General features: G+C 36.8%; 1 protein-coding gene across 5 annotated transcripts in view; it reads left to right on the top strand.

Annotated features, from left to right (window-relative positions):
* ELMOD2 (ELMO domain containing 2) overlaps nucleotides 1-11,689 on the top strand; it is a 15,363-nt gene extending 3,674 nt beyond the window's left edge. For all 5 annotated transcript variants that reach the window (XM_083571757.1, XM_083571760.1, XM_083571759.1 and 2 more), the window contains exons 4-9: nucleotides 729-826; nucleotides 2,084-2,213; nucleotides 3,376-3,509; nucleotides 3,808-3,876; nucleotides 5,370-5,503; nucleotides 6,977-11,689. In XM_083571757.1, the coding sequence (XP_083427883.1) occupies nucleotides 729-826; nucleotides 2,084-2,213; nucleotides 3,376-3,509; nucleotides 3,808-3,876; nucleotides 5,370-5,503; nucleotides 6,977-7,128 (717 nt within the window). In that variant the 3' untranslated portion in view covers nucleotides 7,129-11,689. The remainder of the gene's footprint in view (nucleotides 1-728; nucleotides 827-2,083; nucleotides 2,214-3,375; nucleotides 3,510-3,807; nucleotides 3,877-5,369; nucleotides 5,504-6,976) is intronic.
* The last annotated feature ends 894 nt before the right edge of the window (nucleotides 11,690-12,583 follow it).

The raw sequence follows: 12,583 nt of genomic DNA, 5'->3' as shown, positions 1-12,583 counted from the left end.
ATAGTTACATTCATGAAAGGCACTATGTAAGAAACACAGCTGTAAAGCATACAGAACTAAGTTTTCTGATCTTTGGATCCTCATCATTTTTCTAAAAAAAGAGGCCCAATATTATAATTTGCACCTGAGTAAATGTGCACAAGATTGGCTTTATCATTGCTGCAGCAATGATATGCCAACCAAGGTTAGTCAAGAACTAGATTGGATGCAAACTAGATCAAGTCTGATTTATGAGCCTGCTTAGTTTACATTCTCTGCAGTTATAACAACACTGCTGTGGTACAGTTTTTGCCTTGCTGTTAATGAAACTGTGTATTCATACACCAGTGGTGAGGAACCTCTGGTCCTTAGGTCTAATTAAATGTGCTTGGCCTTCCCATCTGGCCCAGACCCCTATGGCCAAGCTACACCTACCTGTCCTATGCCTAACATGTAAGGTGTGAGGCAGGGTAAGGATGTGGCAGAGTCAGAAGAAGTTTGCAGACATTGCAGTCAGCTGTTCGGTGGTGTCTTTAAAGCGCTGTGCACTGAACTTCACAAGCCCCACCAGTCAGCTCATTCCCACACTTCCAAACTGTGAACTTGATCTTTTTGAGGGAGTATGACTCCATCCAGAACAGGTTGTGGAGTCCCAGTCATAGTAATCTTCTCCTGAAATGTAAAGTAACTGCTATTAAAACAGATGATATTTTGTGTCAGAAGATTGATGTTTTACTTGTATTTATCAGGCTTTACAAAGGGCTGTGTATTCTTCTAAAGATGACGTGGAAAAATGTGTGGCACTCATCATAGAACAAAAGAAGATTAATACACAAAAGGATGCAGTGTAAGCCTATTATTGTTCTAAAGATACCTTGTTTGGAACTTTATCTTTGAGGTCATTTTGTTCAAATAGACACTGAGAATTAGTAATTCATTCAAATTAGTCTTCATAAAATGCATTTAGTGTATCTTGTAATTCATACATAGTAATGTGATTCTTAAGAGATTTGCTTAAAAACTATTTTTAAAAGCATGTTAATAAGCAATAATCTGAGTAGAGTCTTGAAATCAGCAGTTTTGCTGTGGACTTCAGTGAAGATAGAATGATACACAGTAACATTCGTTATCTAAAATACATGATTCTGAGAACCTAAGGAAATACCGGCCAGTTGTCAACTTCCCTTTTGGGGGCAACGTTCTTGAGCAGGTGGCCACTGAGCAGATCCAGGTGCTCTTGGAGGAGACTGATTTTCTAGATCCATTTCAATTGGGATTTTGGCTTGGCTTTGGCACAGAAACTGCCCTGTTTACCTTATAATGACCTCTGTCGGGAGAAAGACTTTGGCAATGTGCCTGCCTTTTGATATCATTGGCCATTGTATACTCCTGTAGAGGCTATTTGAATTGGGGGTGGGCAGCACTGCTTTGCAGTGGGTCTGGTCCTACTTGGTCATCTTTAGCGACTGATGCTTGGAAAGTGTTTTTCGGCAACGCTGGGGTTTCATTGTGTTGTCGCCGAGGGCTCAATTCTATCTCCCATGTTGTTTAATATCTATATGAAGCTGCTGAGTGGAGTCACCTGGAGTTTCAGAGTGTGTTGTCAGAAATATGTGGGTGACAGACAGCTATATTTCTCCTTTACATCTACAGGCATGGCAACAGATGTGCTAGACCAGTGTGTTGCCTTGGTAGTGGACTGGATGAGAGCCAATAAACTGAAGCTCAATCCAGATAAGACAAAGGCATTATTAGTGGGTGGTTCCCTAGACTGGATGGATGGGAAATTCCTGCTCTTGAGGAGGGTACAATTCCTCTTAAGGAGCAGGTATGTAGCTTGAGGGTGTTCCTGGATCCATTACTGTCGCTTGAGACCCAGGTGGCCCTTGGTGGAGCAGAGTGCCTTCTGTCAGTTTTGGCTGGTGGTCCAGAGACACCCCTAACTTCTGTGGCCTATTTGTCATAGTTTAGAATGGTAAGCAAAGTGGTCTGGGAAATGAAGGTTATATGATTTTCAACTGGTACTAACAGCTGTTCTCCATTTTTATTGCAGATGAAAGCTGTTTATCAATTATAATTCTCTTTGTGTTTTCCTATATTATAGGTTTGCTTCAAAGCTGCAATTAAGTTTGCTCCAGATATCAGGATGTAAGAAACTTTATTTGGCCGTAGAAGAGCTGAGAAAACAGCCATATAACTCTGATAATAAAGAACATGAAGAGCAACTAATGGAGGTAAGAAATTTAGGTTTTGTGCCTTTTAAGGCATATTTAATGTCCAATTTGTGATGTTAAAAACAAGCATCAATTATGAACTCAGTCTACTGAAGTTACAGTTGCCCAGGCTAATGTAGTAATGCCACTAGATCAGCAACTCTTATCTGCCATAGAAGTTCATGCAGTTATGAGTGATGTGGAAAAAGGGATTGGTGAAAGTTGTGTATCATAATAATACTAAAACACAAGGCCGTCCAATGAAATCAATTTAGCATTAAGTTTTGAAAAGGCAAAAGGAAGTATTTCACACAGCATACTTAATTTACGGAATTCATTGCCACAGGCAGGATACAGTGATAGCTACTTGTTTAAATAGCTTTAAAAAGGAATTAAACAGAGTCGGAGAGGTGGTTAGAAAAATAATTGGTGTTTTTCCAGGTTTGTTAAAAATTGCAATCTGATTTTCAATAGTAGTATGACTCTAGTTACTGAGGCCTAGAACACTTGGGATAGCTCAGATACAAAATGCTGGACTGGAGGGTATAATTTAACAGCCATTCTTTAGTGAGCTGCTAGACAATACCTGCAAAGCAAGTGTGACTTTGGTGGGTTGCAGTTTTATATTTGTTGGGAGAATCTTATAAAACAGTTGATTGTGAGTCCATATGCTTTAGTACAAGTTCATTCAGTCTGGTGCCTATGTGGAGTTCTGGACTACCGTATTTTTTGCACCATAACACTCACTTTTTTCCTCCTAGAAAGTAAGGGGAAATGCCTGTGCGTGTTATGGATGGAATGCCTACGGGTGGCATGCCTACGGATTTTCCTCCTCTAAAAACTACGTGCGTGTTATAGAGCGAAAAATACGGTAACTGCTATATTGAATTCAATAGGAGGAGGAAAACTGTGTTCATAGATCTGCTGAAATGAGCAGGGAGTCCTATGTGCACAGGAGAGCTTCATGCCCAAAGCAGATTGCCATAAAAGCTCTTTATCGCTTGCCACACTGAAAAACAGAAAGCTTCCTTGTTAATACATTTCTTTGCATCCTGTGTTTCAGGATGCTTATGCCATTTTGCCATTTTGTATGGCATCCAGTTTGATTAATGATACCTATTTGTATTTAGAATGAGTTGGGGGTAATACTAACAATTCTGTTAACAGTAGCTTATTTATACAGCTTTGGAATTTGTTGATGCCCCATGAAAAACTGAAGGCTAGAATCACGAAGCAGTGGTGTGACATTGGTTTCCAAGGTGATGACCCTAAAACAGACTTCAGAGGAATGGGCATGCTGGGATTAACTAATCTTCTGTAAGTCAAAAATATTATGTAACAGTGGGTATTCTTTTGCTGATGTAAATGGGTATTAAAAAGAGGGTATTGGATTCAGTCTTCAACAACCTGCCAATCTAGTTATTAATCTATCTTATTTCAAAAGCTATTGTCCTACTGTTCATGAATTTATTAACACCATTAATTATACTGTAGAGCAATTGACTTTGCAAGGCAGTGGTTATAATGTGAATGTTTAGAAAAGTAATTTTTAATCACTGCTCGTATAAGCAGTCTCTTGCAAACATAGTTACTTTGTGTGTACATATATTTTCAGATATTTTAGTAAACACTATCCCCGTGAAGCTCGTCAAATCCTTTCTCGCTCAAATAATCCAAAACTGGGGTAAGCTACTTTTTAATAAAATTGCTGTCATAATTGACTCTTAAACCTGAAAAAGCAAAGCTGTCATTATTACTTTAGTTTCTTATAAATAATCTGAAAGTATATTTATTTTCTGCGCCTCCTCTTTGTGAGAGTAATCCAGTAATTTCTAGGGATCCCATAAGCGAAAATATGTTTTCATTGCATGTTAGCCGTATGCCTGTCCTATCTCACTTTTCCTCTGTACCTCTGTTGTGTGTGGTTAGATTGTCCTGTTGATGTCTTCACACAAAAGACCCTAGTAACTTTTTCTCTCTTGCTTCTCTACTGTATATATATATAACCTTAAGGATTTTTCCATTAGGCTGAACCTGTCCAAGCATCTTATCAACATTTTTGGGCTTTAATAACTGAAACTCATCCAGTAAAATTGAACTAGACACCTCCATTAAAGGAATTGCATTAAATGTTGCTTTGTAGTTTTGAACAAACACAATCAGGGTCTTCCATCCACATGATGTAGGCATGTGAGCAAATGGGAACCATGTCAAGTTGGAGGCTGTCTATAAATACCTTGTTCCTGTTTTTCAGGATCAGTAAGCATAGCAGATTGCCAGGCTGCAGTCCTTAATAGTGCTCTACCCACATCAAATCCTAAAAGTAAAGTCAAATGAAATAGCAATGCTGTCCTCAACAATACTGCCCTTTAAACTTAATTTTAAAATATTTGCTGCAGTGTGAATTGGTACTTGAAGCTTAAGATACTGTTTGTCTCACTATCATTATTAGATAAAGCCTATTTCATAAATGTTTTTTAATTTTTAATTTATTTTTTCGATGTCATAAGAGATGTTCGCCAACCAGGTGCCTTCCAAATGTTTGAACTACAACTCCCATTATCTTTGACTGTTGACCATACTAGCTGGAAATGATGGGGGTTGTAGTTCAAAACATCTGGAGACTGCCAAGTTGGGGAAGCCTGTTTTAGGTGAGGGATAATAACACACATTTTTAAATGGCTGTCATTCTACATCACATACCCGGTAGATACAAATAGCTTCTTGCCCCATCCTATCATTAGCAGAAAATGAGTACATGCTGCAAAATGGTTAAATAAAGGCAAATTACTTAATTTCTATAATATGAACATATTACATAATTTGAATTACCTTAGTGTAGTTTTAGTGGTGTTTTTAAGTATCTTATATTCACTTCTCTTAGTAATTTGAAAATTGTGTTTGGACATGGGAGTTGTGTTCAACTTTGGTAACCCTAGGGCCCAGTGAATGATCTTGGAACGGTAGGCAGACATTGCAGTATTGCTGAACTTGGGAGGTTATGTATAGAATGAATAAATTTATATTTTTTTAAAAAAATTGTTAACACTGAAGATGTCTCAAGACTTCTAAAATAATCATAAAGGTAATAGTTTGCCTTTGGTTATCCTTGACATTTATACTGCTTAAAATGCAGAAATCAAAAAGTATAGTGAGTATAACGTCTGTTTATTGCAGATATTCTTATGCAATAGTTGGGATCAATTTGACAGAAATGGCTTACAATTTATTGAAGAATGGACATTTAAGAACTCACTTCTACAACTTGGTTCCTGGTGAACCACAAATGAAAGACTTCCATCAGTTTTATTGTGAGTATCTTCAACTAGCTTTTATATATGGATAACAACTTCAGTGGTTTGGAAGCTGCTGTTTCTGAATGTTCTCTCTATTTTGTTAACATGTTCAACCATAACATTTGCAGAGATCTTTTTTTAAAAAAGAATCTGCTGTGTTTTCTGGAAAGCATTTTGAATCCTACCATGATCCAGCCAATGCTATCGCATCTCAAAGGCACAAGGATGGGGTATCAACATGCTTTCAGGAAAAATAATGCTTCTCTATATTTAAATGAAAGATGAATTTCAAATGCCTTATACACACACTGCACTACTTGAGAAGAAATGTAATCAAGCATCTATCAAGTTTATTTGTCTCTAGAAGAGTGGAGCCATACACAACTGTAAACTTTGACTTTTTTTTGGCAAAAGCAGCCTCCACATTCTGACTGAAGGTGCTCTTCCCTGAACAGACAAATTAGTTCATGAGAACCAAGAAGATAGAGAAAAGCTGGAGAAAAACTTCTGGCTGTGACTCCTTGTATTAACCTATTCACCTCTGCAAATTAATATAGGGTAGGGTTGATTTACACATACAGTGGTACCTCAGGTTACATACGCTTCAGGTTACATATGCTTCAGGTTACAGACTCCGCTAACCCAGAAATATTACCTCGGGTTAAGAACTTTGCTTCAGGATGAGAACAGAAATCGTGTAGCGGCGGCACAGCGGCAGCAGGAGGCCCCATTAGCTAAAGTGTTGCTTCAGGTTAAGAACAGTTTCAGGTTGCGAACAGACCTCCAGAATGAATTAAGTTTTTAACCCGAGGTACTACTGTATTGCATGTGTTCCAAAAATAATATATTTGCTTAATAACACAAGATAGGGGTGAACCCTATGGCTTTGTATTTAGCCCTTTCAAGTGAGCAAACCAACCGGGAAGTCTTCAGTTAACTATGGTCCCCCATTTTGTCTGTTCTGGGAATCTATGGTTAACCGCTTCATAACAGGTCATTAAGCTGAGAGACATGGTCATATGAACAAATATATAAATTATATGAGCAAGCCATAATCTACGGGTATAGAATGTTATACTACTACTACTAATAATAATAATGGGAAATGAAACAAATGACTGCTTAGTATGTATGTGTCCTCTTCTTTGTTGCATATACGACAGTATATGGAAATACAAGATTATTGATTTTCCTTATAAGTGCATACCAAATTTGAAACTGTAATTTCAAAAGTAATTTGATATAGCTTCTACTCTTCTACATTTCAGAAATAGTGCCAGTGTCCAAGCTTTTGGTTCTATGTGCCTAAAGTAGCTCTCTTTGGTGGTATTCAGCTAAGATTTACTCAAGTAGACATACTGAAATTAATGGCTCTTAACTTAGTCATGTTCATTAATTTTAATGGGTTTTCTAGTCGTTTTTGAAAAGCTGCTTAGAGGTAAACACATGTGTTGTCTCAATACACTTTCTGTGTTTTGGTCTTTACAGGTTATTTGGCTTACGAATTTGACAAATTTTGGTTTGAAGAAAAGCCTGAAAGTATTATGTACTTCAACCAGTATAGAGAGAAGTTTCATGAAAAAGTCAAAAAACATCTTCTGGATTACGATGTAGTCCTTGCCTTAAGAAACGAAATATAGTAATGTGCATTCCTTTGGATTCTGTCTATAAAAATTATGCACTTGACTGGGACTCTCATATGTAACCAAAAACTTCACTTAGTGATCACAAAGTTTTATACATCTATTTTTTTTATTAAAAAAGGTGGTTGAGAGAGCTTGGACAATCAACACTTACTTAGGTCTGTATACTATTTGCTGAAGGTAAGAACTTTTTAGAGACAAAGATCCTTTCTGTACCACAGATCCTCATAATTTTTGTATACCTAGCAGATGAAACAGGTTCTTGTGCTACATTTTGTCTAGCAATAGCTTCTTTTCCATATTTGAAAAGAAGCAATAGCTTCTTTTCCATATTTGACTGGTGTTAGCTTACAACCAGAGATGTTGCAATACTTCTTGAACAGAAATAGCTTTTGTTTTAAATGTATTAGGTTGTATTTTCTCTCTCTCCTAACCGGGAACACATGGTCTTTTATTATTACACTACTGGTGTAGGTTAAATGATTTGGGTGTATGAGAAAAAAAGCTTCACTTCTGTTTATTGAAGACTATTTGTTTGATTTTTCTCATGGCAACAAGCTTAAACATTGCCAGAGTTAAAACTTTTGTTTTTAAATAGGTCTTTGCATTTTATCATAAATATATTAAGTTAAATATATTTTCCTGTACTAGACTATTTTTATTTAAGATGTTGTAACTGCCTTCACATATCAACCATTGCTCTATTTCCCCCTTTCTTTTGTCACTTAAGTTCACAGCTAAAGCTTAAGAATACTAGAGCTCCAAATATTCAGTAGAAGATAATTAGGCAATTAAGTAAATTTTCTTTAATACACTGCTATTTTGTATTGATGAAAGCAACTCAGATGGCATATTCCAAGACAATCTAAAGATTCTTCAACTATTGAATAAGCATGTTTAAAATGCTTCTAATCAAACTTTAGTTGCAGGTAGCCTTGCTTTAGGGATAGGGTGATCAGTTCAAAGATTAATCTTTTTAAAGTGCCTTGTACTTACTTCATGTGCGCTTCAAATCTGAAGCTGAGACTGAGTCGTTGCTGGTCAGTTCCTAAAACATGCTGGCTTTGTTGTAAGAATTGATATTGGAATTGAGCAAATTCCTATTTCATCTTACTAACTGATAATCGACTAATTAGACTGCTGATAAGGAAAAAGAGTGCAGCAGGAAGCCATGGGGAGAACATATGATGCCACATGGCAACATTGTAGGCATTACATATGCTGGAAGTATTATCTAAAACCTGTGACATCTAAAAGTAATAATTTATCTAGAACAGTAAAAAAAAGGACAAAGCAAAATTGATGATATATAACTTATGGGAAATAAAATGCTTATCGAAATTCCTTTCTACCAGAGCAGTAGAGCCCTGACAGAGAGATGGAGTGGATCACAGAAGGCTTTTCAGTATCTGCATCTATTTTTAGAGATGTTTGATCACTTTTGTGCAATACAAGAAATCTTTCAAGAGAAATTTGCTATCTGCAAAATGCATTGGGGCACAATCAAAAAAGTCCATATGAGCTCTCTCTGTATAGGGACAACCCTATTTTCTCCCATTAGTTGGAGATTTGTCTTCACAGAGAAGTGTGTACCTGGTTATATATGAGCACTGCATCTAGTGGTTCATGATATCAGAATGTATACAAAAATCATTCCTGGCTGAAACTGTTGTAAATGTATTTTCCTTTTCTGTATGCTATAAGGTACATTTATTGCACACTTGATTCCATTTGAGTTTTTCTTTGAAATGGCTTAATTGACAACCTTTTTTAATTTAAGAAATTTCATTTATTTTACTTAAAAGAAACCTTGATCTTCTATACTAAATGCTTTAAATATAGAGGCAATAGAAAATTCTAGAAAATATACCAGAAAAGATTTTAAGGTATGTATTCATATATAGTTGTCACATTACTTGTTTACTACAATAGTATCAAATAAGAATCAATGGCTCTGCAAAAAATAAAGCTGATGCAACATTGTGCATGTGAACAGTAGCATCTACATTGTTCCTGTGATTTCATCAATTTGGACCTGTAGGGATTTGGTAGGCTGAGTCTACCCGAGCCCTTCCAATACAATCTGTATTATTATTTTTTTCTTTTTAGCGAGTTCATCTTTTCCTGTCAGATGATAAACCTAAGGAAGACTGATAGATTATAAACTTTGTCAACTCCCTAATGCTAGTGATGAGTGGAACCATAGTTCCATTCCAGGAATGTTTGAGTTGTCATTCTACCAAAACTCTGGGCTAGATTATGCAACAATTAAAACATAAACCAGCAAACCGACTAGTTTTAGGATTTTATTTTATTTTTGTAAAAACTAACATATTAAATGAAAATGATTATCAACAGAGCACAAAGTGATAGAATGCTAATATACCCAGTTTCAGGCAGTATAAATATTATTTTCAATGGTGCTAACAATCATAGTTGACAATTTTTAGGAAAGAGGTTTCTAATGTTTCGAAACCATCAGTTGTGTTGTAAATATTTTGAAATTCTCATTCCTTACTGGAACAAATTTGTATCTTCTTTAAATGTATTGTTGATTTTTTGTAAAGCTGTGTTCCTTAATTACAGATAGTGATGTAGCTATCCTATGTGGATGTAATTTTTAGGTATATAACTAACTTAATAAGGCCATTCTTCATTGGTTTTTTAAATACATTGGTCTCATTCAGCTGTAATGATCCCGGTCTGGTAAAGTATAGTTTATTGGATGAGAAACAAACCATCTGCCCTCTTGCCCCGCCCCTCATGTGTTCAGTTTGGCAAAGTTTTCTTGAATTCTTAAACTACCACCTTCTTGAACATTCAGATTACCTCCAAAAAAGAATTTGAAGCTAATTTGGAAGGTAGCCCTTAAGCCACAGTTTTCATGTGCAGACATTCTGGGAAACATTTAAAGAAAGCAGGCAAGCTTTATTGAAGATGGCTACTAGGGGGAAGGGGAAAATGCATGAGTCAGTAGCTCCTGGTCAAATACCTATGATTTATCAGACAAATGGCTACAACTGAACTGAGCCAATGTATTCCAGTAGCTGTTTAGCTTGTATATATATTTGCCCATTTCTTTTTGAGAATAATTAATTCTAGACTTGTAGTTGAACCACTTAATCTAGTTTTGAGCTGTGAAAACCTAAAGAGACTGGTGGTAGATAGAAATATGTTGTAAAACAGGGTTTTTCATTAAATATTGCATTGTGACAATCGTAAGACAATATACTAGTATATCTGCACTGTTTCTTTAGAAAGAAACAAATACACATTGAAATACACACAAGCAGCCATTTATTTTTTCACACAGCTGTTCACATTGTTTATGTGGTGTGAGGTGAGAGGGCTACATGGAAAAACATGTAGACATCTATGTGTATCACTTTCACTATTAACTTTTCTCCAAAAGCTTTTGAACCTGTGACTGTATGATACATTGTGGGAAGGCAGATCCAGCTGCTCGCATAAAAATTCCTTTTACAGACTGAAACCAGAGGCGGCTTGCATTTCCACCTGCTCAAGGCAGTCCTACTGAATTCTCCCACTTTCTCACTCTAATCACTGCTTTCCCTGCCCTATCCATTCCAGATGGTTACTTGACCTTTGTAATTGCTTTTGGGGAGCAGCGCTGGGGGATGAGCCAGCAGAGACCCATTATGGGAGCAGAGTTCTGCTCATCTATCTGGATCTAACCCACAACGTTTCAAATTGCATTCTCACAAAAATGGCTACTAGCTGGAAAAAAATATTGATCTCCAAATTAAGCTCTATGGCACAACCGAATAACACTTAAAGTTTGGCTTATAGAAAAAATGGATTTCATAAAAATCTTGGGCACTTGAGTGCATATTACTGGACTCAACTAGGAAATGAAGCAAACATTAAAATATCTTAATAAGACAAACAAGTAGTAAACAGGTTCCTTAAAGGGAGCAAATTACAAAAATCACTTATAGCAGTATGAGCCACAATATTTGTTGAATGCCTGCAAATGAAAAAACTCTAGGAAAAAGGGTATACTTTTAAACTTGTAGTGGAGCTTCAATCTGGAATTGCTAACTATCACAGACACTATTCATAAACTAGAGATGCCATATTATTGGTTGTGCTGTATTTAGGTGTCCGGGTTCATTGGATTATTTACCATAGCCACAGATGCACTAAAAGATCATGTAAAAATATCCAAGAGGCAGAAATAGAGACCACAGAATCCTCTTCTATAACAACCTGCTTTTTAGCTTTCCAAATGTATGTCAAAAGTGTCATAATTACAGTTGCATTAGTAAGGTTCTGTAGCCTGTACTGATTACTTACTGTTTCTTGTCCTTATGATGTGCACTTGTACTGGTTACTTCTGTGGTGCTCAGGCTGGTGACAGGTTTTTCTGTTGCTGCCCTTTTCCACTGTGAGGAACACATATGGGCAGTGACTTGTAAACCTTTGTGGAGCAAGAGCATTGCCCATTACTAACTGTGTGTAGTTTGGAAGCAATAAAATGTGATTCTTGTTTGGGTGTGGAATGACTGCTAGCAAATAAAGATCAAGTTGATCAGAAGCTTTGTTTTCCTCAGGTATGCTGTATTTATTGTTTTCACAGTCCCCTTTGTAGGTTCCAATGTTGCTACAAGAGTACTTGTGTTACAAGAGTACTACTTGCTAAGTCTGTTTGTGGAACACAGGGATGAGAGGAGTTTTGCGTTCAGCAACAACTGCAAGGGCCACAAGTTCCCCAGGCCTGATCTATATGATGGGACCTGGGACTGCATCACCTGGATGTAGAGGGACTGCATGTTGGCTACCCCTGTTGTAGAGAAAGTCTTACTCCCCTGCAATAATTCTGATTTCTCTGCTACTTAACTCAGTGGAAGTCAAGCTAGAAGAGTTACACCATGAAAGACAGTTGCAATTTTCCATCTGATAATAGTTTAATATCTTTTTCAAAAAACAAAAAAGAGCCTTGATTACATTTACCTACTACGTTTTACCTACGTGGCTAAAACCACGTCAGACACTTCAGTATCTTAAATAAGAATTAAAGCAATAGCTTTGGCTAAAAAAAAAATACACCTGGAAAAGTTACATGATCATAATATACAATATATAAAAAAACAAAAAGGAGGTGGAAAGATTTTCTGAAGGCAGCAAATATAGTTCAGGCATGTAAGAATGATTTGGACCTAATCATCTAAGAAATTTAAAAAATATTAGGCACAATCCAGTCCTATCACAGGCACATTCAGAGGATTCCCACAGTATCAACAGAGCTTTGCCCCACCCCTGGACACAGGCATGCGTACAGATAGTGTGTTTGAGGTTGGCGGGGGGGGGGAATGGGTCTCTTTGAGCCTCTTGGAACCCTCTGAGCAAACGAAATATGTGCACCATGGAAGTGAGTTGTGCCGCCATTTAATGTTTTGGAAAAAGAAGCAAAGATTCAAAGTGCAGGTGC

This window comes from Podarcis filfolensis, assembly GCF_964270895.1.
Source record: "Podarcis filfolensis genome assembly, chromosome: 9".
NCBI classification, from domain to species: domain Eukaryota; kingdom Metazoa; phylum Chordata; class Lepidosauria; order Squamata; family Lacertidae; genus Podarcis; species Podarcis filfolensis.
This window is presented reverse-complemented; position numbering and strand designations above follow the sequence as displayed.